We start from the raw sequence: 22,378 nt of genomic DNA on the forward strand, positions 1-22,378 counted from the left end.
GGGATAGACAGAGTTGATGTGGACAAGCTTTTCCCTTTGAGAATAGGGAAGATTCAAACAAGAGGACATGACTTCAGAATTAAGGGACAGAAGTTTAGGGGTAATATGAGGGGCAACTTCTTTACTCAGAGAGTGGTAGCGGTGTGGAATGAGCTTCCAGTGGAAGTGGTGGAGGCAGGTTCATTGGTATCATTTAAAAATAAATTGGATAGGCATATGGATGAGAAGGGAATGGAGGGTTATGGTATGAGTGCAGGCAGGTGGGACTAAGGGGAAAAAAGTTGTTCAGCACGGACTTGTAGGGCCGAGATGGCCTGTTTCCGTGCTGTAATTGTTATATGGTTATATGGTTATATGTTATTCCCACATTCCAAACATGTGCAGGGTTTACAGGTTAATTGGCTTCTGTAAATTGTAAATTGTCCCTAGTGTGTAGGATACTGTTAGTGTACGGGGAGATCGCTGGTCCCCATGGGATTGGTGGGCTGAAGGGCCTGTTTCCACACTGTATCTCTAAACTAAACTAAACTAAACTAAATCCAGCCATCCACGGTATACAGTTACAGGGCAAAGGGAATAACGTTTAGTGCAAGACATATTCTGATTAAAGATAGTCCGAGGGTCTCCATTGAGGTCGGTGGTAGCTCAGGACCCCTCTCGAGTTAGTGAGGGTTAATATCTAGTGAAGGTACACAAAAAAGCTGGAGAAACTCAGCGGGTGCAGCAGCATCTATGGAGCGAAGGAGAAAGCTTTTTCCTTCGCTCCATAGATGCTGCTGCACCCGCTGAGTTTCTCCAGCTTTTTTGTGTACCTTCGATTTTCCAGCATCTGTAGTTCCTTCTTAAACACTTAATATCTAGTGAGGTTCAGTTATGGTTAAATTAATAGGTCCATCTACAAACCTGACTGTAGGCTGGTTTTACTTTGAGAAAAGAAACAAACGCCACAATATTCCCATGAAGAATCACGCAAGGATTTGGCAAAGTCCTTATCATGTGCAAGTATTGAAGCAGCAGGAAAGGTTAGCTGAAGTGTGTTACCAATTACTGAGATATATAGGATAATGAAATGTATCCCTGTACTGCCACAAGAGTCATTAAGAAGACACTTGTGGCTCCTCTTCCTGCAGCCTAACCCTGATTTAGCTTGAGTCCCTGCTTTAGAAGGTTTGCCCTGTTGCTTCCCTGGGTTCCTCCAGCGATACTTGGTGAAAACATTTGGAGGGCCTCGGTGCAGGAAATTAAATAATCCAGCACTCGTACAGACATGAAGTGCTCATCTGGCGTGCAGGGCTATCTTACTTCAACCGCGCTGCCTCACTGTTGAGACGGTGGCAGCAGCGTCTCCAAGTGTTGCTGCCTTAGTGCTACAGAGACCCGACTACGGGTGCTGTCTGTACGGAGTTTGTACGTTCTCCCCGTGACCTGCGTGGGTTTTCTCCGGGATCTTCGTTAGATATGTGAAAAGAAAGAGATTAGTTAAAACAAATGTAGGTCCCTTGCAGTCAGAAACAGGTGAGTTGATCATGGGAAACAAGGATATGGCGGACCAATTGAATAACTACTTTGGTTCCGTCTTCACTAAGGAAGACATAAATAATTTGCCGGAAATAGCAGGGGATCGCGGGTCAAAGGAGTTGGAGGAATTGAGTGAAATCCAGGTTAGCTGGGAAGTGTTGTTGGGTAAATTGAATGGATTAAAGGCCGATAAATCCCCAGGGCCAGATAGGCTGCATCCCAGAGTACTTAAGGAAGTAGCTCCAGAAATAGTGGATGCATTAGTAATAATCTTTCAAAACTCTTTAGATTCTGGAGTAGTTCCTGAAGATTGGCGGGTAGCAAACGTAACCCCACTTTTTAAGAAGGGAGGGAGAGAGAAAACGGGGAATTACAGACCAGTTAGTCTAACATCGGTAGTGGGGAAACTGCTAGAGTCAGTTATTAAAGATGGGATAGCAGCACATTTGGAAAGTGGTGAAATCATTGGACAAAGTCAGCATGGATTTACGAAAGGTAAATCATGTCTGACGAATCTTATAGAATTTTTCGAGGATGTAACTAGTAGCGTGGATAGGGGAGAACCAGTGGATGTGGTGTATCTGGACTTCCAGAAGGCTTTCGACAAGGTCCCACATAAGAGATTAGTATACAAACTTAAAGCACAAGGCATTGGGGGTTCAGTATTGATGTGGATAGAGAACTGGCTGGCAAACAGGAAGCAAAGAGTAGGAGTAAACGGGTCCTTTTCACAATGGCAGGCAGTGACTAGTGGTGTACCGCAAGGCTCAGTGCTGGGACCCCAGCTATTTACAATATATATTAATGATCTGGATGAGGGAATTGAAGGCAATATCTCCAAGTTTGCGGATGACACGAAGCTGGGGGGCAGTGTTAGCTGTGAGGAGGATGCTAGGAGACTGCAAGGTGACTTGGATAGGCTGGGTGAGTGGGCAAATGTTTGGCAGATGCAGTATAATGTGGATAAATGTGAGGTTATCCATTTTGGTGGCAAAAACGGGAAAGCAGACTATTATCTAAATGGTGGCCGATTGGGAAAGGGGGAGATGCAGTGAGACCTGGGTGTCATGGTACACCAGTCATTGAAGGTAGGCATGCAGGTGCAGCAGGCAGTAAAGAAAGCGAATGGTATGTTAGTTTTCATTGCAAAAGGATTTGAGTATAGGAGCAGGGAGGTTCTACTACAGTTGTACAGGGTCTTGGTGAGACCACACCTGGAGTATTGCATACAGTTTTGGTCTCCAAATCTGAAGAAGGACATTATTGCCATAGAGGGAGTGCAGAGACTGTTCACCAGACTGATTCCTGGGATGTCAGGACTGTCTTAAGAAGAAAGACTGGATAGACTTGGTTTATACTCTCTAGAATTTAGGAGATTGAGAGGGGATCTTATAGAAACTTACAAAATTCTTAAGGGGTTGGACAGGCTAGATGCAGGAAGATTGTTCCCGATGTTGGGGAAGTCCAGGACAAGGGGTCACAGCTTAAAGATAAGGGGGAAATCCTTTAAAACCGAGATGAGAAGAACTTTTTTCACGCAGAGAGTGGTGAATCTCTGGAACTCTCTGCCACAGAGGGTAGTTGAGGCCAGTTCATTGGCTATATTTAAGAGGGAGTTAGATGTGGCACTTGTGGCTAAGGGAATCAGGGGGTATGGAGAGAAGGCAGGTATGTTTCTATGTCTATGTTTCGGTTTACTCCCACACCCCAAAGACGTACAGGTTTGCAGGCTAATTGACTTGTTATCAGGGCCGGATTTACGTATAAGTTAGACAAGCTTAAGCTTAGGGCCTCGAGGTCTAGGGGGGCCTCCGGCCAAGGCAGGACACCTACCGTTCAACTCTGGGCGGCCCCCCACTCTATCTCTCTCTCTCCATCTCCCCCCGCTATCCGTGTCCGGGCCGCCGGGCTCCACTCGCTCCTCATCCGCCGGCACGGCAGGCCGCCTTGCACATGCGCACTGCAACGGCAACTGGTCGGCGCTGGGCACTTTCTCCCTCGCTTTGAATTGTGGGAGATTTGGCCGCCATGGCTGTCCGGTCGCTGCCTCCGCCGCCAGCGCTGAAAACCAACGCGGAGGGGGCCTCACACGTGGAACAGCTTAGGGCCTCTCTTCATCTAAATCCGGCCCTGCTTGTTATGAATGTAAATTGTCCCTAGTATATGTGGGATAGTGTTAGTGTGCCGGGATTGCTGGTCGGAGTGGACTCGGGCCTGTTTCCGTGCTGTACCTATCTCTAAACTAAACTAAAGATAGACACAAAAAGCTGGAGTAACTCAGCGGGACAGGCAGTATCTCTGGAGAGAAGGAATGGGTGACGTTTCGGGCTGTCTGCAGGAGGGTCTCGACCTGAAACATCACCCATTCCTTCTCTCCATAGATGCTGCCTGTCCCGCTGAGTTAATCCATTTTTTTTCTGTCTATCTTCGGTTTCAACCATCATTCCTACGCATTTCGTAAACTAAACGTGGGGAAGAGAGCAACAAAAAATGAAACAGTGCAAACGTTTTTTTCTTCTCCTTTTAACCCTTTATGTAGTGTTAGTGCGGAGCCGACAGGCAGGGTAACAATCTTTGTCACCTGAAAAGTGCTTCTTAGAAGTGAACTGAGTAACGTTTTACAAAAAAAAAGTGCATTCAGAAAGTTAATTTTTAGCCTTGCTGTACAGTCCACAGTCCACAGGCCACTGGTGTGCAAAGGTTGCTGACATATTCATTCAGAAGCGAAGAAACAGTTAATTGAGAGATGATGCATTGAAAGCTTAACTCATTAACCAAGCCTGGGAGTGCGTGACAACTCAGCCCCGAGTTTAAGAGCCACATCATTTTCTTGTGTTATTGCAGATTTGTTCTTCAATATTTTCTTTGGCCCTCACAAGGATAAGTTATCCTGCGGAGATAGCTGAGCAAGCTTGGACAGGTTCTCGTCGACTCATAATCGTTGTCGCCCATTTTGCCCAAGGAGTCTTGCTCCGCAGGGAAACAAAAATGCTGGAGAAACTCAGAGGGTGCAGCAGCATCTATGCAGCAGAAGGAAATAGGCGACGTTTCGGGCCGAAACCCTTCTTCAGACTTCAGTCTTGTGCCGCTGTCATTTCTAATCCTCTGATACTTATTTCTCTGCCAGGTATTTGCTTGCTTCCTTTTCCCTTGCGGAGCGGGGGACGGGCGGGAACTGCAGAGGTTGAAAGGACTGGACCAAAGTCTTCTCTTTCCCCAGTCCATCTTATGAACAGTTCCTCCCTTCCGTCGAAGAAGATAGACACAAAAAGCTGGGGCGACTCAGCGGGACAAGGCAGCGTCTCTGGCGGGAAGGAACGGGCGACGTTTTTGGGTCGAGACCCTTCCTTCAGCCCTTCCACCCAAACCCAGAAGCAGAAGGGAGTCGCCAAGGGCGAGTCTGTGTTGCCCTTTGCACAGTAGAAGGGGGTGGCTGGCATCCTTGGCCTTTGGCCTTGCCTGGGGTTCCAGGCACCTACAGGTCCTTCCTACATGCTCCTCCTCAGACGTAGGGGTCCAGACCCAGGGTCTTGTCCGATCCCATCCCGTCTGCCGTCGCACTCTGACCGGCCGGGCGCAGGAAATTCACGCCGCCGCCGCCGCCTTCCTCCAAACTCCGCCCCCTGATGGAGATGGAGGACATCTTGGCTCGTCTGTATCTGCCGGAGCAGCAGTCGATGAGGAGCCTGGAAGAAAACACACGCACACACGTGTCTTCATTTAGCGGCAGCGTTCCATGTGTGGCAGACACCGGTTTACATATCACACAGAGGCTACAAAACACGTGTCCTGCAAATTTTACAGTCACCGTAACAATTAACTAACTTGCATTTATCATATTTTACTAACGGCTCGGCTGCGAGGGGGAATCTGTTGCCCTGATAGCTGTTTACTATTAGCTGCAGGGATGTTTAATCAGGCACTCACTCATTAACTCTTTATAGGCAGACTGCTCCTCGTTCCTCCCCTACAGCGTAGAACGCAGTGCGGGAACAGCCCCTTCAGCCCACAATGTCCTTGCCAGACATGATGCCAAGGTAAACTAGCCGCATCTGCCTGCACGACATCCATTCCCTGCATATCCATGTGTCTATTCAAAAAGCCTCTTAAATGCCATGACTGTGTTTGCCGCCACCACCCACCTGCCACTCATTCACCGTGTCAAAAACATAAAACACCCCCTGTAAAATTTGCCCCTTTCACCTTAGATCTGTGCCCTGTAACGCCCAGGTCCAGGAGCAGCTTCTTCCCCACAACCAGTCTGTGGAATTCTCTGCCTCAGAGGGCGGTGGAGGCCGGTTCTCTGGATGCTTTCAAGAGAGAGCTAGATAGGGCTCTTAAAGATAGCGGAGTCAGGGGATATGGGAGAAGGCAGGAACGGGGTACTGATTGGGGATGATCAGCCATGATCACATTAAATGGCGGTGCTGGCTCGAAGGGCCGAATGGCCTACTCCTGCACCTCTTGTCTATTGTCTATTATCATCAGGCTATTAAACACTACAACCTCCAAACAAGTTCTGAACTACATTGACCTGAGAGCTTCATTTGTATCTTGGCACGTCTGTCCGTCTGTCCGTCTGTCTGTTTGTCTGCCTTCCAATCTGTCTCTGTCTGTCTGTCCGCCTTCCAGTCTGTCTGCCTGCCTGTCTGTCTGCCTGCCTGTCTGTCTGTCTGTCTGTCTGTCTGTCTGTCTGTCTGTCTGTCTGTCTGTCTGTCTGTCTGTCTCTCTGTCTGCCTTCCAGTCTGTCTCTGTCTGTCTGTCTGCTTTCCAGTCTATCTATCTGTCTGTCTGCCTGTCTATCTGTCTGTCTGCCGGTCTGTCTGTCTGCAACTTTTTTTGCTGTTTATTATGGGTTTTACAGAGTACTATGTCACAATATCTGATGTGCTGCTGCAAGTAAGGATTTCATTGTTCTGTTTCAGGACATAACACTCTTCACTCTTTAGTCTTTGACATTCCCACTCTGGGAAGCAGATTCTGACTGTCGACCAATCTCAGTTCCTTGTGGTGTCTTTTTTCTGTTAGGACTGAGACCAATAAAGTGATAAAGTTGATAAAGTAATAATCTAATCTAATCTAATCTAATCTAATAACAACCTTTTTAATGTGGTAAAACACATCAACTGATGGCGACGGCTTATTAAGTAGTGGAATTTAAGAGGCTTCTAGATAGGCACATGGATATGCAGGGAATGGAGGGATACATATAGTGTTGCCAACTGCCCCGTATTAGCCGGGACATCCCGTACATTGGGCTAAATTGGTTTGTCCCATACGGGACCACCCTTGTCCCGGTATTTGGCTGCTGCTACTCGGGTCAAGGGGACTGTCGGGTCGGAGTGCTGCGTCCGGCCCCGCCTCACCAGTCCCGACGTAGTGCAGCCCATGGAGTGCAGCAGCAGCAGCAGCAGCAGCAGCAGCAGCAGCAGCAGCAGCAGCAGCAGCAGCAGCAGCAGCGCCTCGCCCGTGGCCCCGTCGGTCGACAGCCCCGGCCAGCTGTCCGACCTTCGTACCTTCGCTTACCGCCGACACCACCACCACCACCACCCCTCCTTCTCACGGCCGATCATCGGTTCATGAGTTGGACGGGGCGCCGGACTTCGACCCGGGCCAAAACTCCTCAGCTGGCCCCGCCGGCTGGGCTCTGTGTGCAGTCCAGCACCCGGGCCAACTCATCATTCACCCAGCCACGGCCGAGTCGGTCAACGAATTGCCGCCGGGAATTTGACAATAGACAATAGGTGCAGGAGCAGGCCATTCGGCCCTTCGAGCCAGCACCGCCATTCAATGTGATCATGGCTGATCATCCCCAATCAGTACCCCGTTCCTGCCTTCTCCCCATATCCCTTGACTCCGCTATCTCACTTATTTTGACCTTTTGTCCCTTATTTGGGAGTGAGGAAGTTGGCAACCCTAGATACAGGCCATGTACAGGGAGAGGAGACTAGTTTAAGTTGGCATCATGTTCGGCCCAGACACTGTGGGCTGCAGGCCCTGTTCCTGTGCTGTACTGTTCTATGTTCTATGTTTGACACTCCAAAACAGTGTGACCATGACACGCAGGTGTCTAAAAAAGCTTGGCTGATGAAGCCAGAACATTTTTATAAAGAGGAAGGACTGGATTAGGCAAGTGTTCAGGGTTTAGGCAATGAATCAAATGAAGGAAGTCGGTGCACCTGGCTCGAAAGCTGGTGCCGAGGTGTGGTCACAGGAACTGTCAGGCTAACATCCTCTCTACAGCTGATGTGTTGGGGCAACACACACCAAGTGTGAGAGGAATAGGTGACGTACCGGGTCTGAAGTCTGAGGGAGGGTTCCAACCCAAAACATCGCCCATTCCTCTTCTCCAGAGTTACTCCAGCATTTTGCGTCTTTCTTCGGTATAAAACAGCATCTGCAGTTCCTTCCTGCACACACTAAATGCCTCCATTGCAATCAGCCTCTCTCATTTCTCTGGATCTGCACTATTCATTAAGACCGATAATAGTCAAAAAGGGAAGAGTCCCTTCAGCCCATCGAGTGCATGGTATCAACCATTCATTTATGCTGAACTGTCCTACATTAATCAATTTTTAATCTCCGCCACGTTCTCTCCAACTGCCCCTAGGCCCAACCACCCGCCCACACACTAGGGACACATAGCAGTGGCTGACTTGACCTTCTAACTAGCACCTCTTTTGGGTATGGGGGGAAACCAGAGCACCCGGAGAAAACCCATGTGGTCACAGGGAGAATGTGCTATCTCCACATAGACATTACCAAATTTAGTTTAGGAAGGAACTGCAGATACTGATTTAAACCAAAGATAGACACAAAACTCTGGAGTAACTCCATGCTGGACATGCTGCCTGTCCCGCTGACTTACTCTAGCATTTTGTGTCCATCCCAATTCAGTTTAGTTTAGTTTAGAGATGCAGGGCGGAAACAGGCCCTTCGGCCCACCAAGTCCACACCGACCAGTGATCCCCGCACATTAACACTATCCTACGCACACTAGCGGCGATTTTACATTTACACCAAGCCAATTAACCTACCAACCCGTACGTCTTTGGGGTGTGGGAGGAAACCGGAGATCTCGGAGAAATCGCGGCCACGGGGTGAAACATAGAAACATCGAAATTAGGTGCAGGAGTAGGCCATTCGGCCCTTCGAGCCTGCACCGCCATTCAATATGATCATGGCTGATCATCCAACTCAGTATCCCGTACCTACCTTCTCTCCATACCCCCTGATCCCCTTAGCCACAAGGGCCACATCTAACTCCCTCTTAAATATAGCCAAAGAACTGGTCTCAACTACCCTCTGTGGCAGAGAGTTCCAGAGATTCACCACTCTCTGTGTGAAAAAAGTTCTTCTCATCTCAGTTTTAAAGGATTTCCCCCTTATCCTTAAGCTGTGACCCCTTGTCCTGGACTTCCCTAACATCGGGAACAATCTTCCTGCATCTAGCCTGTCCAACCCCTTAAGAATTTTGTAAGTTTCTATAAGATCCCCTCTCAATCTTCTAAATTCTAGAGAGTATAAACCAAGTCTATCCAGTCTTTCTTCATAAGACAGTCCTGCCATCCCAGGAATCAGTCTGGTGAACCTTCTCTGCACTCCCTCTATGGCAATAATGTCCTTCCTCAGATTTGGAGACCAAAACTGTACGCAATACTCCAGGTGTGGTCTCACCAAGACCCTGTACAACTGCAGTAGAACCTCCCTGCTCCTATACTCAAATCCTTTTGCAATGAAAGCTAACATACCATTCGCTTTCTTTACTGCCTGCTGCACCTGCATGCCTACCTTTCAATGACTGGTGTACCATGACACCCAGGTCTCGCTGCATCTCCCCCTTTCCCAATCGGCCACCATTTAGATAATAGTCTGCTTTCCCGTTTTTGCCAAGTACACAGAGCACCCGTGGCGGGATTCGAACCCGATGTTTCTGGCGCTGCAAGCGTTGTAAGGCAGCAACTCTACCGCTGCACCATGTGAGGATTGAATCTGGGTCTCTGGCACTGTGAGGCAGCAGCTCTACAAGCTGTGCACATGAGTCGCTAATACCTTTTCAGCTCAGCTCTAATGCAACCGCCACTTCATTTTGGGCTACAATCTGATGCAGCCCATTGAGAGAGGACTGCCGTTAGGTTTTAGGCTTTGGAGATACAGCGCAGAAACAGGCCCTTCGGCTCACCGAGTCCGCACCGATCAGCAATCGCCCCGTACACTAGCACTGTCCTACACTCTAGGGACAATTTACAATGTAGACAAACATATAACCATATAACCATATAACAATTACAGCACGGAAACAGGCCATCTCGACCCTTCTAGTCCGTGCCGAACACGTATTCTCCCCTAGTCCCATATACCTGCGTTCAGACCATAACCCTCCATACCTTTCCCGTCCATATAACTATCCAATTTATTTTTAAATGATAAAAACGAACCTGCCTCCACCACCTCCACTGGAAGCTCATTCCACACACAGCCACCACTCTCTGAGTAAAGAAGTTCCCCCTCATGTTACCCCTAAACTTCAGTCCCTTAATTCTCAAGTCATGTCCCCTTGTTTGAATCTTCCCAACTCTCAGTGGGAAAAGCTTATCCACGTCAACTCTGTCTATCCCTCTCATCATTTTAAAGACCTCTATCAGGTCCCCCCTTAACCTTCTGCGCTCCAAAGAATAAAGCCCTAACTTGTTCAACCTTTCAACATGTACGTCTTTGGAGTGTGGGAGGAAACCGGGGCACCCGGAGAAAACCCACGTGGTCACAGGGGGAACGTACAAACGGGGTACAGACAGTACCCGTGGTCAGGATCGAACCCGGGTCTCTGGCGCCGCAAGGCAGCTAATTCTACCGCTGTGACACTCATCACTCTTAACGTGACTCAGTCTGAAGACTTATAGAAACATATAAAATTATAAATGGACTGGACAAGCTAGATGCAGGAAAAATGTTCCCTATGTTGGGCGAGTCCAGAACCAGGGGCCACAGTCTTAGAACAAAGGGGAGGTCATTTAAGACTGAGGTGAGAAAAAACTTTTTCTCCTAGAGAGTTGTGAATTTCTGGAATTCCCTGCCACAGAGGGCAGTGGAGGCCAAGTCACTGGATGGATTTAAGAGAGAGTTAGATAGAGCTCTAGGGGCTAGTGGAGTCAAGGGATATGGGGAGAAGGCAGGCACGGGTTATCGATAGGGAACGATCAGCCATGATCACGATGAATGGCGGTGCTGGCTTGAAGGGCCGAGTGGCCTCCTCCTGCACCTATTTTCTATGTTTCTATGTAAGACGAATCTCGACCCGAAACGTCACCCATTCCTTCTCTCCAGGGATGCTGCCTGTCCCGCTGAGTTACTTACTCCAGCTTGTAGTGTCTATCTTCAGTGACTTATTTCACCCCTTGCCGTGCTGTGTGTCGTGGCTGGTAGGCAAGGCAGTCCGTCTCGTGCCCTTCACCCATAGCTCCGCACAGCCAGCAACTATGCAGCAAGCAACATGGTCAGAAGGCGCCTGCTCTCTGACCTCTCCAACATTCTGATTTAAGGCACTTAGCAAAGTCTGTGTCTTAACGATGCAGCAGCAGTATAATTGCACCACGATTAGAATAGAGAGCACTGTGTACTGGGATCATTACGCACTGCTCCCCGACTAAAACTGATTATACACGTGCTTTACTAAGTAGAACCGGTCAAGAAGGTCCGAAGACGGGTCTCGATGTTGCCTGTCCCGCTGAGTTACTCCGGCACTCTGTGTCTATCTTCAGTGAAGAAGGCAAGTGCCCTGAAACACAGTGGGACTGGTGAATCTGGCTTTTTTTTTAATATACAGGGACTCTCCTTATGAAGGATCACCAATGATCCTACAATGAAAGGCTTGAATAGAGTGGATGTGGAGAGGATGTTTCCACTGGTGGGAGAGCCGAGGGCCAGAGTCCGGAGATGCTGCCTGTCCCGCTCAGCTACTCCAGCTTTTTTTTTTGTCAAATCTTGGGTTTAAACCAGCACCTGCCGTTCCTGCCGACACAACTCTTAAATGACACTGGTACACAAAAATGCTGGAGAAACTCAGCGGGTACAGCAGGATCTATGGAACGAAGGAAATAAGCAATGTTGCCTATTTCCTTCGCTCCAAAGAAGCTGCTGCATCCGCTGAGTTTCTCCAGCATTTTTGTGTACCTTCGATTTTCCAGCATCTGCAGTTCCTTCTTAAACTCTTAAATGACACTGTTGTATCTGCCCCTCACCACCACTCTTGGCAGCCCGTTCTAGACCTCGATAGAGTGGACGTGGAGAAGGTGTTTCCACTAGTGGGAGAGTCTAGGACTAGAATCAAAGGATGTTCCTTGAGGAAGGAGATGAGGAGGAATTCCTTTAGTCAGAAGGTGGTGAATCTGTGGAATTCATTGCCACAGATGGCTGTGGAGGCCAAGTCAATGGATATATTTAAGGCAGAGGTAGATAGATTCTTGATTAGTACGGGTATCGGGGGTTATGGGGAAACATAGGAACATAGAAAATATGTGCAGGAGTAGGCCATTCGGCCCTTCGAGCCTGCACCGCCATTCAATATGATCATGGCTGATCATCCAACTCAAGGCAGGAGGATGAGGTTAGCAGGGAGAGATAGATCAGCCATGATTGAATGGCGGAGTATACTTGATGGGCCGAATGGCCTAATTCTACTCCGAGAGCGTACACTCTCGCTGGCTTTTGGCGGACCAAGAGAGCACTTCTAGCTTTGCCTTTGAACACAGGCTGTCTGCACCAGATGGCACTGCCATCAGCAGATGCCAGGAAACCAAGTGCCCGTACTCTGGCTGAAGGAACTTGGGTTGCTGATGTCAGAGGCACAAGAGACTGCAGATGCTGCAAACTGGATCGACAAACAATCTGCTGGGGGAACTCAATGGGATGAGCAGCATCCTTGGTTAGAAATGGACAGCCAACGTTTCAGCTCAGGACCCTTCGTCTGAACTGGAGAGGTTTAGTTTAGTTTATTGTTATAGTCACACGTACTAGTCGCAGTGAAAAGCTTTTGTTTGTGTGTTATCCAGTAAATGACTGTTCATGAGCGGAGGGGAGTTAGAGGTCGATAGATAGTCTGGAGGAAGGAACGTTAACTATTGTTTCCTCCAGAGATGCTGCCTGGCACATTGGGTTACTCCAGCATTTCGTGTCTATTTCTCCTCGACGCTTTGTCCAGATGAAGTGTTCTGACCCGAAACATCGCCAGCCCCCATCAACCCCTCTGACCATTGGGGGCGGCACGGTGGCGCAGCGGTAGAGTTGCTGCCTCACAGCGCGGGAGACCCCGGTTCGATCCTGACTGAGGGTGCTGTCTGTACGGAGTTTGTACGTTCTCCCCGTGACCTGCGTGGGTCTACTGCGGGCACCTCCCACCGTCCAAAGACGCGCAGGTTTGTAGGTTACTCTTCCTGTTCATTCCCAACAATCAGGGAACGGGCTTCCTCAGACTGGCTCCATTTGTGGAGTCCTGGAGTGATACAGCGTGGAAAGAGATCACACTGGCCAATCTGTCCCATCTACACTAGTCCATCCTGCCTGCATTCCCCTCTAAACCTGTCCTATCCATGTACCTGTCTAAATGTTCCTTAAATTTTGCGATTGTACCTAATTCCTAATTTGAGGAAGGACATCCTTGTGATTGAGGCAGTGCAGCGTAGGTTCACGAGATTGATCCCTGGGATGGCGGGACTGTCATACGAGGAAAGATTGAAAAGACTAGGCTTGTATTCACTGGAGTTTAGGGGGGGATCTTATAGAAACATATAAAATTATAAAAGGACTGGACAAGCTAGATGCAGGATAAATGTTCCCAATGTTGGGCGAGTCCAGAACCAGGGGCCACAGTCTTGAAATAAAGGGGAAGCCATTTAAGACGGTGGTGAGAAAAAAACGTTTTCACCCAGAGAGTTGTGAATTTATGGAATTCCCTGCCACAGAGGGCAGTGGAGGCCAAATCACTGGATGGATTTAAGAGAGGGTTAGATAGAGCTCTAGGGGCTAGTGGAATCAAGGGATATGGGGAGAAGGCAGGCACGGGTTATTGATAGGGGACGATCAGCCGTGATCACAATGAATGGCGGTGCTGACTCGAAGGGCCGAATGGCCTTCTCCTGCTATGTCTATGTCTATGTCTACCTGCCGCAACCACCTCCTCTGACAATGTTTGGTTTCCACTGCAATAAGGTTGTTGGCCATCGGAGAGGGAGAGAGGGGAGAGAGGGGAGAGAGGGAGAGAGAGAGAGAGAGGGAGAGAGGGGAGAGAGGGGAGAGAGAGGGGGAGAGAGAGGGGAGAGAGAGGGAGAGAGAGGGGGAGAGAGAGGGGAGAGAGGGAGAGAGGGGACAGCTCCTCTTGCAACTGTCATCTGATCAGATACGGTCTGATTTTTCCCTGGGTCTGGGTTCAGGGTTCTACGATCTATTATGGAGAGCACATGTGCTTGCTTCCCTGACTCTATCCAAATGCACCTCCATATGTTCATCCCAATCAGTCAGCAAAACATGCAGTAGTGGGAAATGAATTTGTGAACAGCATCTGCTGTAGCGAAGGCTATTTGAGAATGTAAGTCGTAAACATGAAATGACATTGCCCACTCTCACCTTCCTGCTGAGTCCTGGACTCTCTGCCCGGATTTAGACTAGAACAGGCCATTCAGCCCATCAAGTCCGCGCCACCTGGTGAGGCAGAGGTTCACCTGCACCTCCTCCAACCTCATCTACTGTATCCGCTGTTCCAGGTGTCAACTTCTCTACATCGACGAGACCAAGCGCAGGCTCGGTGATCGTTTCGCTACATACTAGGGGCAATTTACACAATGCCAATGGAACTGCAAACCTGCACATCTTTGTAACGGGGGTGGAAACCGGAGAACCCGGAGAAAACCCACGTGGTCGCAGGGAGAACGTTCAAACAGTCAGGATTGAACCTGGGTCTTTGGCGCTGTAAGGCAGCAACTCTACTGCTAACATCAAAATTTGTTATAGCACCCCTAACAAGTTTATAAAATCACAACGAGCATAGATAAGGTGCACAAAGGGGAGTCTAAAACTAGAGGGCATCGGTTCAAGGCAAAAGGGGATCGATTTATAAGTCACCTGAGAGGCAATCTTTGATAAAGAGAGAATGGAGCACATATGGAGACTGTAATGTCCGGGTTCAGGAACAGTTTCTTCCCTACAGCCATCAGGCTATTCAACACTTCAAACTCAAATAAGCTCTGAACTACAATAGACTATTATTGTTATTATTGCACAAAGAACTGCAGATGCTGGTTTAAATCGAAGATAGACACAAAATGCTGGAGTAACTCAGCCGGACAGGCAGCACCTCTGGAGAGAAGGAATGGGTGACGTCCCAGGTCGAGACCCTTCTTCAGACTGATGTCAGGGGAGGGGGCAGGACAGAGATAGAATGTAGTCGGAGACAGCAAGACTGGTGGGAGAACTGGGAAGGGGGAGGGGATGGAGAGAGAGGGAAAGTAAGGGCTATCTGACGTTAGAGAAGTCAATGTTCATACCGCTGGGGTATAAGCTGCCCAAACGAAATGTGAGGTGCCGTTCCTCCAATTAGCGCTGGGCCTCACTCTGACAGTGGAGGAGGCCCAGGACAGAAAGGTCAGTGTGGGAATGGGAGGGGGAGTTGAAGTGTTGAGCAACCGGGAGATCAGGTAGGTTAAGACGGACTGAGCGGAGGTGTCCAGCGAAACCATGCCGAGCCTGCGCTTGGTCTCGCCGATGTAGAGAAGTTGACACCTGGAGCAGCGGATGCAGTAGATGAGGTTGGAGGAGGTGCAGGTGAACCTCTGCCTCACCTGGAAAGACTGTCTGGGTCCTTGGATGGAGTCGAGGGGGGGAGGTAAAGGGACAGGTGTTGCATTTCCTGTGGTTGCAGGGGAAAGTACCCGGGGAGGGGGTGGTTTGGGTGGGAAGGGGCGAGTTGACCAGGGAGTTGCGGAGGGAACGGTCTCTGCGGGAAGCAGGAAGGGGTGGAGATGGGAAGATGTGGCCAGTAGTGGGATCCCATTAGACATTAGACATATTTATATTTGTGTGTGTATATGAATGTGTTACAGAGAAAGGTTGAACAAGTTAGGGCTTTATTCTTTGGAGCGCAGAAGGTTAAGGGGTGACTTGATAGAGGTTTTTAAAATGATGAGAGGGATAGACAGAGTTGACGTGGAAAAGCTTTTCCCACTGAGAGTAGGGAAGGTTCAAACAAGGGGACATGACATGAGAATTAAGGGACTGAAGTTTAGGGGTAACATGAGGGGGGACTTCTTTACTCAGAGAGTGGTAGCTGTGTGGAATGAGCTTCCAGTGAAGGTGGTGGAGGCAGGTTCGTTTTTTTCATCATTTAAAAATAAATTGGATAGTTATATGGATGGGAAGGGAATGGAGGGTTATGGTCTGAGCGCAGGTATATGGGACTAGGGGAGATTATGTGTTCGGCACGGACTAGAAGGGTTGAGATGGCCTGTTTCCGTGCTGTAATTGTTATATGGTTATATGGTGTGAGTATGTGTATCTAAACACACTGAATTTATTTTCTCATTAATTACATTGTTTACTGTGCACTAGGTTTACATATTCTGTTGTGCCGCTGCAAGTAACAATTTCATTGTTCTATCTGGGACATGTGACAATAAAACACTCTGGACTCTTGGAACAAGCTGCCAGAGGAAGTTGCGCAGGTGAGTACAATCACGGCATTGAACAAACACTTGAACAGGTATATGATAGGAGAGGTTTGTAAAGGTAAAGGGCAGGTGAAGGCATGTGGAACTGGTTGGGCAACTTGGATAGCATGATGAGTTGGGCCGAAGGGCCTGTTTCCGATCTGTACGGCTCGCAATGTAGGGATGGCAGGACTTTCATATGAAGAAAGCCTGGATAGACTCGGCTTGTACACGGTAGAATTCAGAAGATTGAGGGGGGATCTTATAGAAACTTACCAAATTCTTAAGGGGTTGGACAGGCTAGATGCAGGAAGATTGTTCCCGATGTTTGGGGAAGTCCAGAACTAGGGGTCACAGTTTAAGGATAAGAGGGAAGTCTTTTAGGACCGAGATGAGAAAAACATTTTTCACTCAGAGAGTGGTGAATCTCTGGAATTCTCTGCCACAGAAGGTAGTTGAGGCCAGTTCATTGGCTATATTTAAGAGGGAGTTAGATGTGGCCCTTGTGGCTAAAGGGATCAGGGGGTATGGAGAGAAGGCAGGGATGGGATACTGAGTTGGATGACCAGCCATGATCATATTGAATGGCGGTGCAGGCTCGAAGGGCCGAATGGCCTACTCCTGCACCTATTTTCTATGTTTCTATGTTTCTATGAAAGGAGACGGATGGATTATGTGCAGATTGCAAGAGTTGGTCTTGGCATCATGTGTAGCACAGACATAGTGGGCTGAAGGGCCTGTTCCTGTGCTGTACTGTTATAGGTTCTGTGTTCTAACGGTAGACGCTGAAATCTGGTGTAGAAAACACAAGGTGCAAGAGGAACTCCACCAACCTCCCTTCTATTGACTCCATCTACACCTCACGCTGCCTCGGCGAGGCCAGCAGCATCATCAAGGATGAGTCGCACCCCTGGCCACTCCCTCCTCTCCCCTCTCCCATCGGGCAAAAGGTACAGAAGTGTGAAAACGCACACCTCCAGATTCAGGGGCAGTTTCTTCCCAGCTGTTATCAGGAAACTGAACCATTCCACCACAACTAGAGAGCAGTGCTGAACTACTATCTACCTCTTTGGTGACACTCGGACTATCCTTGATTGGACTTTGCTGGCTTTACCTTGCACTAAACGTTATTCTTTTATCACGTATCCACTGAATACACTGTAAATGGATCGGTTGTAATCATGTATTGTCTTTCCACCGACTAGTTAGCACGCAACAAAAGCTTTTCGCTGTACCTCGGTACACGTGACAATAAATGAAACTGGATCTGGCATCACTAACAAAGCTAAATTTACTGCCAAGGTCCAGAAACTGTTGTAGAGATGATAGCCAGTTCAGGGGCCATCATTCTCATTCTCTCTCTCTCTCCCTCCCTCCTCTCTCTCTTTCCCTCCCCTCTCTCGCTCTCTCTCTCTCCTCTCTCTCCCTCTCTCTCTCTCTTTTTTCTCCCTCTCTCTCTCTCCCCCTCTCCTCTCTCCCCCTCTCTCCCCTCTCTCCCCCCACTCTCCACTCTCCCCTCTCTCTCTCTCCCCCCTCTCTCCTCTCTCTCTCTCTTTCCCCTCTCTCCTCCCCCCCTCTCTCCCCCTCTCCCCCCTCTCTCTCCCCCCCTCTCTCCTCTCTCTATCCCTCTCACCCTCTTCTTCTCTCTCTCTCTCTTTCTCTCTCTCTCTCTCTCTCTCTCCCCCTCTCTCTCTCTCCCCCCCTCTCTCCCTCTCTCCCTCTCTCTCCCTCTCTCTCCCCCCACTCTCCCTCCCTCTCTCCCCCTCCCCACTCCCCCTCTCCCCCTCTCCCGCTCTCTCTCTCTCCCTCTCTCGACGGCCAGCAACCTTATTACAGTGGAAAATTCATCAAATCCAATTTCCATCAGGGCGGGGAGAAAAATGTGGGAATCATTCCGGGAATTGACAATCTTGGCAAAGCAGCAGGTTCTAAATTTGGCTTGAATTTGAATAAAACCCATCTGCATAATTTAGGTAGTGTTATTTAATTCAAATTCAATCTAAATTAAATGAGTCCATGCAAATAACATTAAGAAAATGAGCAGGAAATGAGAACCACAATTCACTGTTGTTAACTACTGGCCAAACACACTGGGGACTAAATTCAATAGCCTCGAAAATGATTTCAATGTGCCATTAACCCGCACCCGTGGCTTGCAATCTGCACTTACTGTTGCCCGTATACATAATGTCCAGCCAGTGCTAACAGCACTGTTCATTAGTAGCAGCGGTGTGTGTCTAATATTGCAAGAAGCTGCATCCGTTTTAGAAGTATACGGGGTGGCACGGTGGTGCAGCGGTAGAGTTGCTGCCTGACAGCGCCAGAGTCTGGGGTTCGATCCTGACCACGGGCGCTTGTCTGTACGGAGTTTGTACCTTCACCCCGTGACCTGCGTGGGTTTACTCCGAGATCTTCCGTTTCCTCCCACACTCCAAAGACGTGCAGGTTTGTAGATTCATTGGCTTGGTATTGTTCCCCAGTGTGTGATGGGTAGGAGGCGGGTGGGGTGGGGGGAGGAGGGTCGCTGGTTGGCACGGACTCGGTGGGCCGAAGGGCCTGTTAGCCAGGCTGTATTTCCAAACTTAAACAAACTAAAAAAAAGTTGTTCAAAACCATTTCTCTCCCGAGTCTCCCGATTCTCTCACCACTTATAACATCCTCTCTCCCGAGTCTCCCGATTCTCTCACCACTTACAACACACCAAAGTGACATTCTTTTGCTCATTAACTTCCTGGTGAAAGGCCTGGATGGAGTGGATGTGGAGAGGATGTTTCCACTAGTGGGAGAGTCTAGGACCAGAGGGCACAGCCTCAGAATTAAAGGACGTTCCTGTCGGAAGGAGATGAGGAGGAATCTCTTTAGTCAGAGGGTTGTCTTGAATCTGTGGAATTCTTTGCCATAGAAGGTCATGGAGGCCAAGTCAATGGATATTTTTAAGGCGGAGATAGATAGATTCTTGATTAGTATGGGTGTCAGGGGTTATGGGGAGAAGGCAGGAGAATGGGGTTTGGAGGGGAGAGATAGATCAGCAATGATTGAGTGGGCGGAGTAGTCTTGATGGGCCGAATGGCCTGATTCTGCTCCTATCACTTATGAAAGCCATGGAGTCATCGGATCATGCAGTACAGACACAGGCCCTTCGCTCCAACTCATCCATGCCATCCAAGATGCCACATCTAAGCTAGACCCATTTGCCCGCATCTGGCCCATATCCATCTAAACCTCTCCTATCAGTCAGGTTCCCTGCACTTTTCAATATAAAAATGGGATAAATTAATTTTTAACAAAAAAAATGGAACAAAAGCAGAATAATGTTCAAACTCGGTTATTGGAAACTTTATAAATATTAACATATCGTAGGGTTTCTGCAAACAGGACAGGTTGAACAGGTAAAGATCTTTTCTCATCGATCAGTGATTGATCGAGAAATCTGTCAGATGAAGAAAGGGCTTGCTTAGGTTCATATTTCCACATGTAGTTTAGTTTAGTTTAGAGATACAGCACGGAAACAGGCCCTTCAGCCCACTGAGTCCACGAACCTGCGATCCCCGTTACACTAGCACACGCTACACGCTAGGGACAATTTACAACCTAACCGACAAACCTGCGTTCGACACTAAAAGCTGGAGTAACTCAGCGGGACAGGCAGCATCTCTGGAGAGAAGGAATGGGTGATGTTTCGGGTGGAGTCTGAAGAAGGATCTTGACCCGAAACGTCACCCATTCCTTCTCTCCAGAGATGCTGCCTGTCCCACTGAGTTACTCCAGCTTTTTGTGTCTATCTTTGGTTTAAAGCAGCATCAGCAGTTCCTTGGTAGACAGAAATGCTGGAGAAACTCAGCGGGTGAGGCGGCATCTATTCCTTTGCTGCCCCACCTGCTGAGTTTCCCCAGCATTTTTGTCTACCTTCGATCTTTCCAGCATCTGCAGTTCTTTCCTAAACATCTGCAGATCCTTCCTACACAACCGACAAAACCTGTATATCTTTGGGAGTGTGGGGGGAAACCCGGAGCCCCTGGAGGGAACCCACGCAGGTCACGGGGAGAACGCACAAATTCCATGCAGACAGCACCCGTAGTCAGGATCGAACCCGGGTCTCTGGCGCTGTAAGGCAGCAGCTCTACTGCTGCACCACCGTTCCACCCCCCCCATGTGTTGACTCTGAAACCACGGCTTGTGTTTATAGAACCCCACGCTTAAGTTCAGGGCCTCCCCAATGTTCTTTACAGATAAGGAAGTGTAATGTACATGGAGGAAATGGCTGCTAACCATTGCTTGCAGATTTCATCTATACAGCAATGTGATAATCACGCCGGGTTTGTTTCTGAATGTGTGTCGTGATATTAATTGAGGAATAAATAGTAGTCAGGACACTGGGGACTGTTCTCCTATTGTTCTTCGATACAATGCCTGGGATATTTCACATCTACCCAAGGGGACAAGCAGAGCCTCATTTTATCATGTCATGGGAGCTTGGGCAAAGCAGCGTTACCCTCAGTAACTGCACAGAGGCGTTGCATGGACTTTTGGTCCCGTTTCAGGACCTTAAGATGCACAAAGTGCTGGAGTAACGCATCGTGTCAAGCAGCATCTCTGGAGGACATGGATAGGTGATGGTTTAGGTGATCCCGCAAAATGTAATTAGCGTTTAGATAGGTACGCAGGCAGGTGGGATTAATGCAGTTAGGACATGTTGGGTGGAGTGGGCAAGTTGGGCCCAAGGAGCTTTTTTCCACGCTGTGTGACTATAACTCTAGGGATATGGATCACGTGCGGGCAGAGGAGAATTATTTAACTTGGCATTATGTGGAAACAAGGGAACGCATGTGCTGGCTCACACAAAAGGACACAAAGTGCTGGAGTAACGCAGTGGGTCAGACAGCATCACTGGAGGACATGGATAGGTGATGTTTTGGGTCAGGATCTTTCTTTGGTCTCGATCTGAGCCGTCACCTATCCATGTCCTCCAGAGATGCTGTTGGACCCTCTGCGTTACTCCAGTGCTTTGTGTATGATGGGCCTGTTCCTGCACTGTACTGCTCCATGTTCTATGAATGTTGTCGGTTCAAGACCCTCTCCCGAGTTTGTTTGTCCAAAGTCAGGACCAAAGTCCAGGCAACACATCAGTGCAGAGTGTACACTAGTCTGGTTTAGGGTAAGGATCTAGTTTTAAGCATCACTTCATCTGGTGGCAATTTCTAGTTTGCTTTAAAATTCGGACTATCCCGATCTCAAGTACCATGTGTGTGGAGTTTGCACGTCCTCTCTGTGACCACGTGGGTTTTCTCCGGGTGCTCCGGTTTTCCTCCCACATCACAAAGACGCGAGAGGCATAGATGGGGTCGACAGTCAGAACCTTTTTTCCCCAGGGTGGAAATGTCCAATACTGGAGGGCACAGCTCTACGGTGAGGGGAGGGGGCAAGTTTAATGGAGATGTGTGGGGCAAGTGGGTGGGGGCCTGGCACGCATGGCCAGGGATGGTGATGGAGGCAGATACGATCGTGGCGTTTAAGAGGCTTTCAGCTCGGCACATGGAACTGGGAGATTATGGATCACATGGAGGCAGCTGAGATCAGTTAGAACTTGGCCATCATGCTTGGCCCACACACCGTGGGCCGAAGGGCTCGTTCCTTTGCTGTCCTGTTCTATTTCTTAAAGGGGAAGAACATAGAAACATAGAAAATAGGTGCAGGAGTAGGCCATTCGGCCCTTCGAGCCTGCACCGCCATTCAATATGATCATGGCAGATCATCCAACTCAGTATCCTGCACCTGCCTTCTCTCCATACCCCCTGATAACTTTAGCCACAAGGGCCACATCTACCTCACTCTTAAATATAGCCAATGAACTGGCCTCAACTACCTTCTGTGGCAGAGAATTCCAGAGATTCACCACTCTCTGTGTGAAAAATGTTTTTCTCATCTCGGTCCTAAAAGACTTCCCCTTTATCCTTAAACTGTGACCCCTTGTTCTGGACTTCCCCAACATCGGGAACAATCTTCCTGCATCTAGCCTGTCCAACCCCTTAAGAATTTTGTAAGTTTCTATAAGACCCCCCCTCAATCTTCTAAATTCTAGCGAGTACAAGCCGAGTCTATCCAGCCTTTCCTCATATGAAAGTCCTGACATCCCAGGAATCAGTCTGGTGAACCTTCTCTGTACTCCC

The 22,378-nt window shown here is 48.8% G+C and overlaps 1 protein-coding gene across 1 annotated transcript in view; it reads right to left on the minus strand.

The window, feature by feature from the left end:
• Window positions 1–4,044: 4,044 nt before the first annotated feature.
• Window positions 4,045–22,378, minus strand: part of LOC129700726 (uncharacterized) — a 227,098-nt gene continuing 208,764 nt past the window's right edge. The window contains exon 5 of the mRNA XM_055641346.1: window positions 4,045–5,204. Coding sequence (XP_055497321.1) covers window positions 5,021–5,204 — 184 coding nt within the window. The 3' untranslated portion in view covers window positions 4,045–5,020. The remainder of the gene's footprint in view (window positions 5,205–22,378) is intronic.

The sequence above is a fragment of the Leucoraja erinacea genome, chromosome 10, assembly GCF_028641065.1.
Source record: "Leucoraja erinacea ecotype New England chromosome 10, Leri_hhj_1, whole genome shotgun sequence".
In the NCBI taxonomy this organism is placed as follows: domain Eukaryota; kingdom Metazoa; phylum Chordata; class Chondrichthyes; order Rajiformes; family Rajidae; genus Leucoraja; species Leucoraja erinaceus.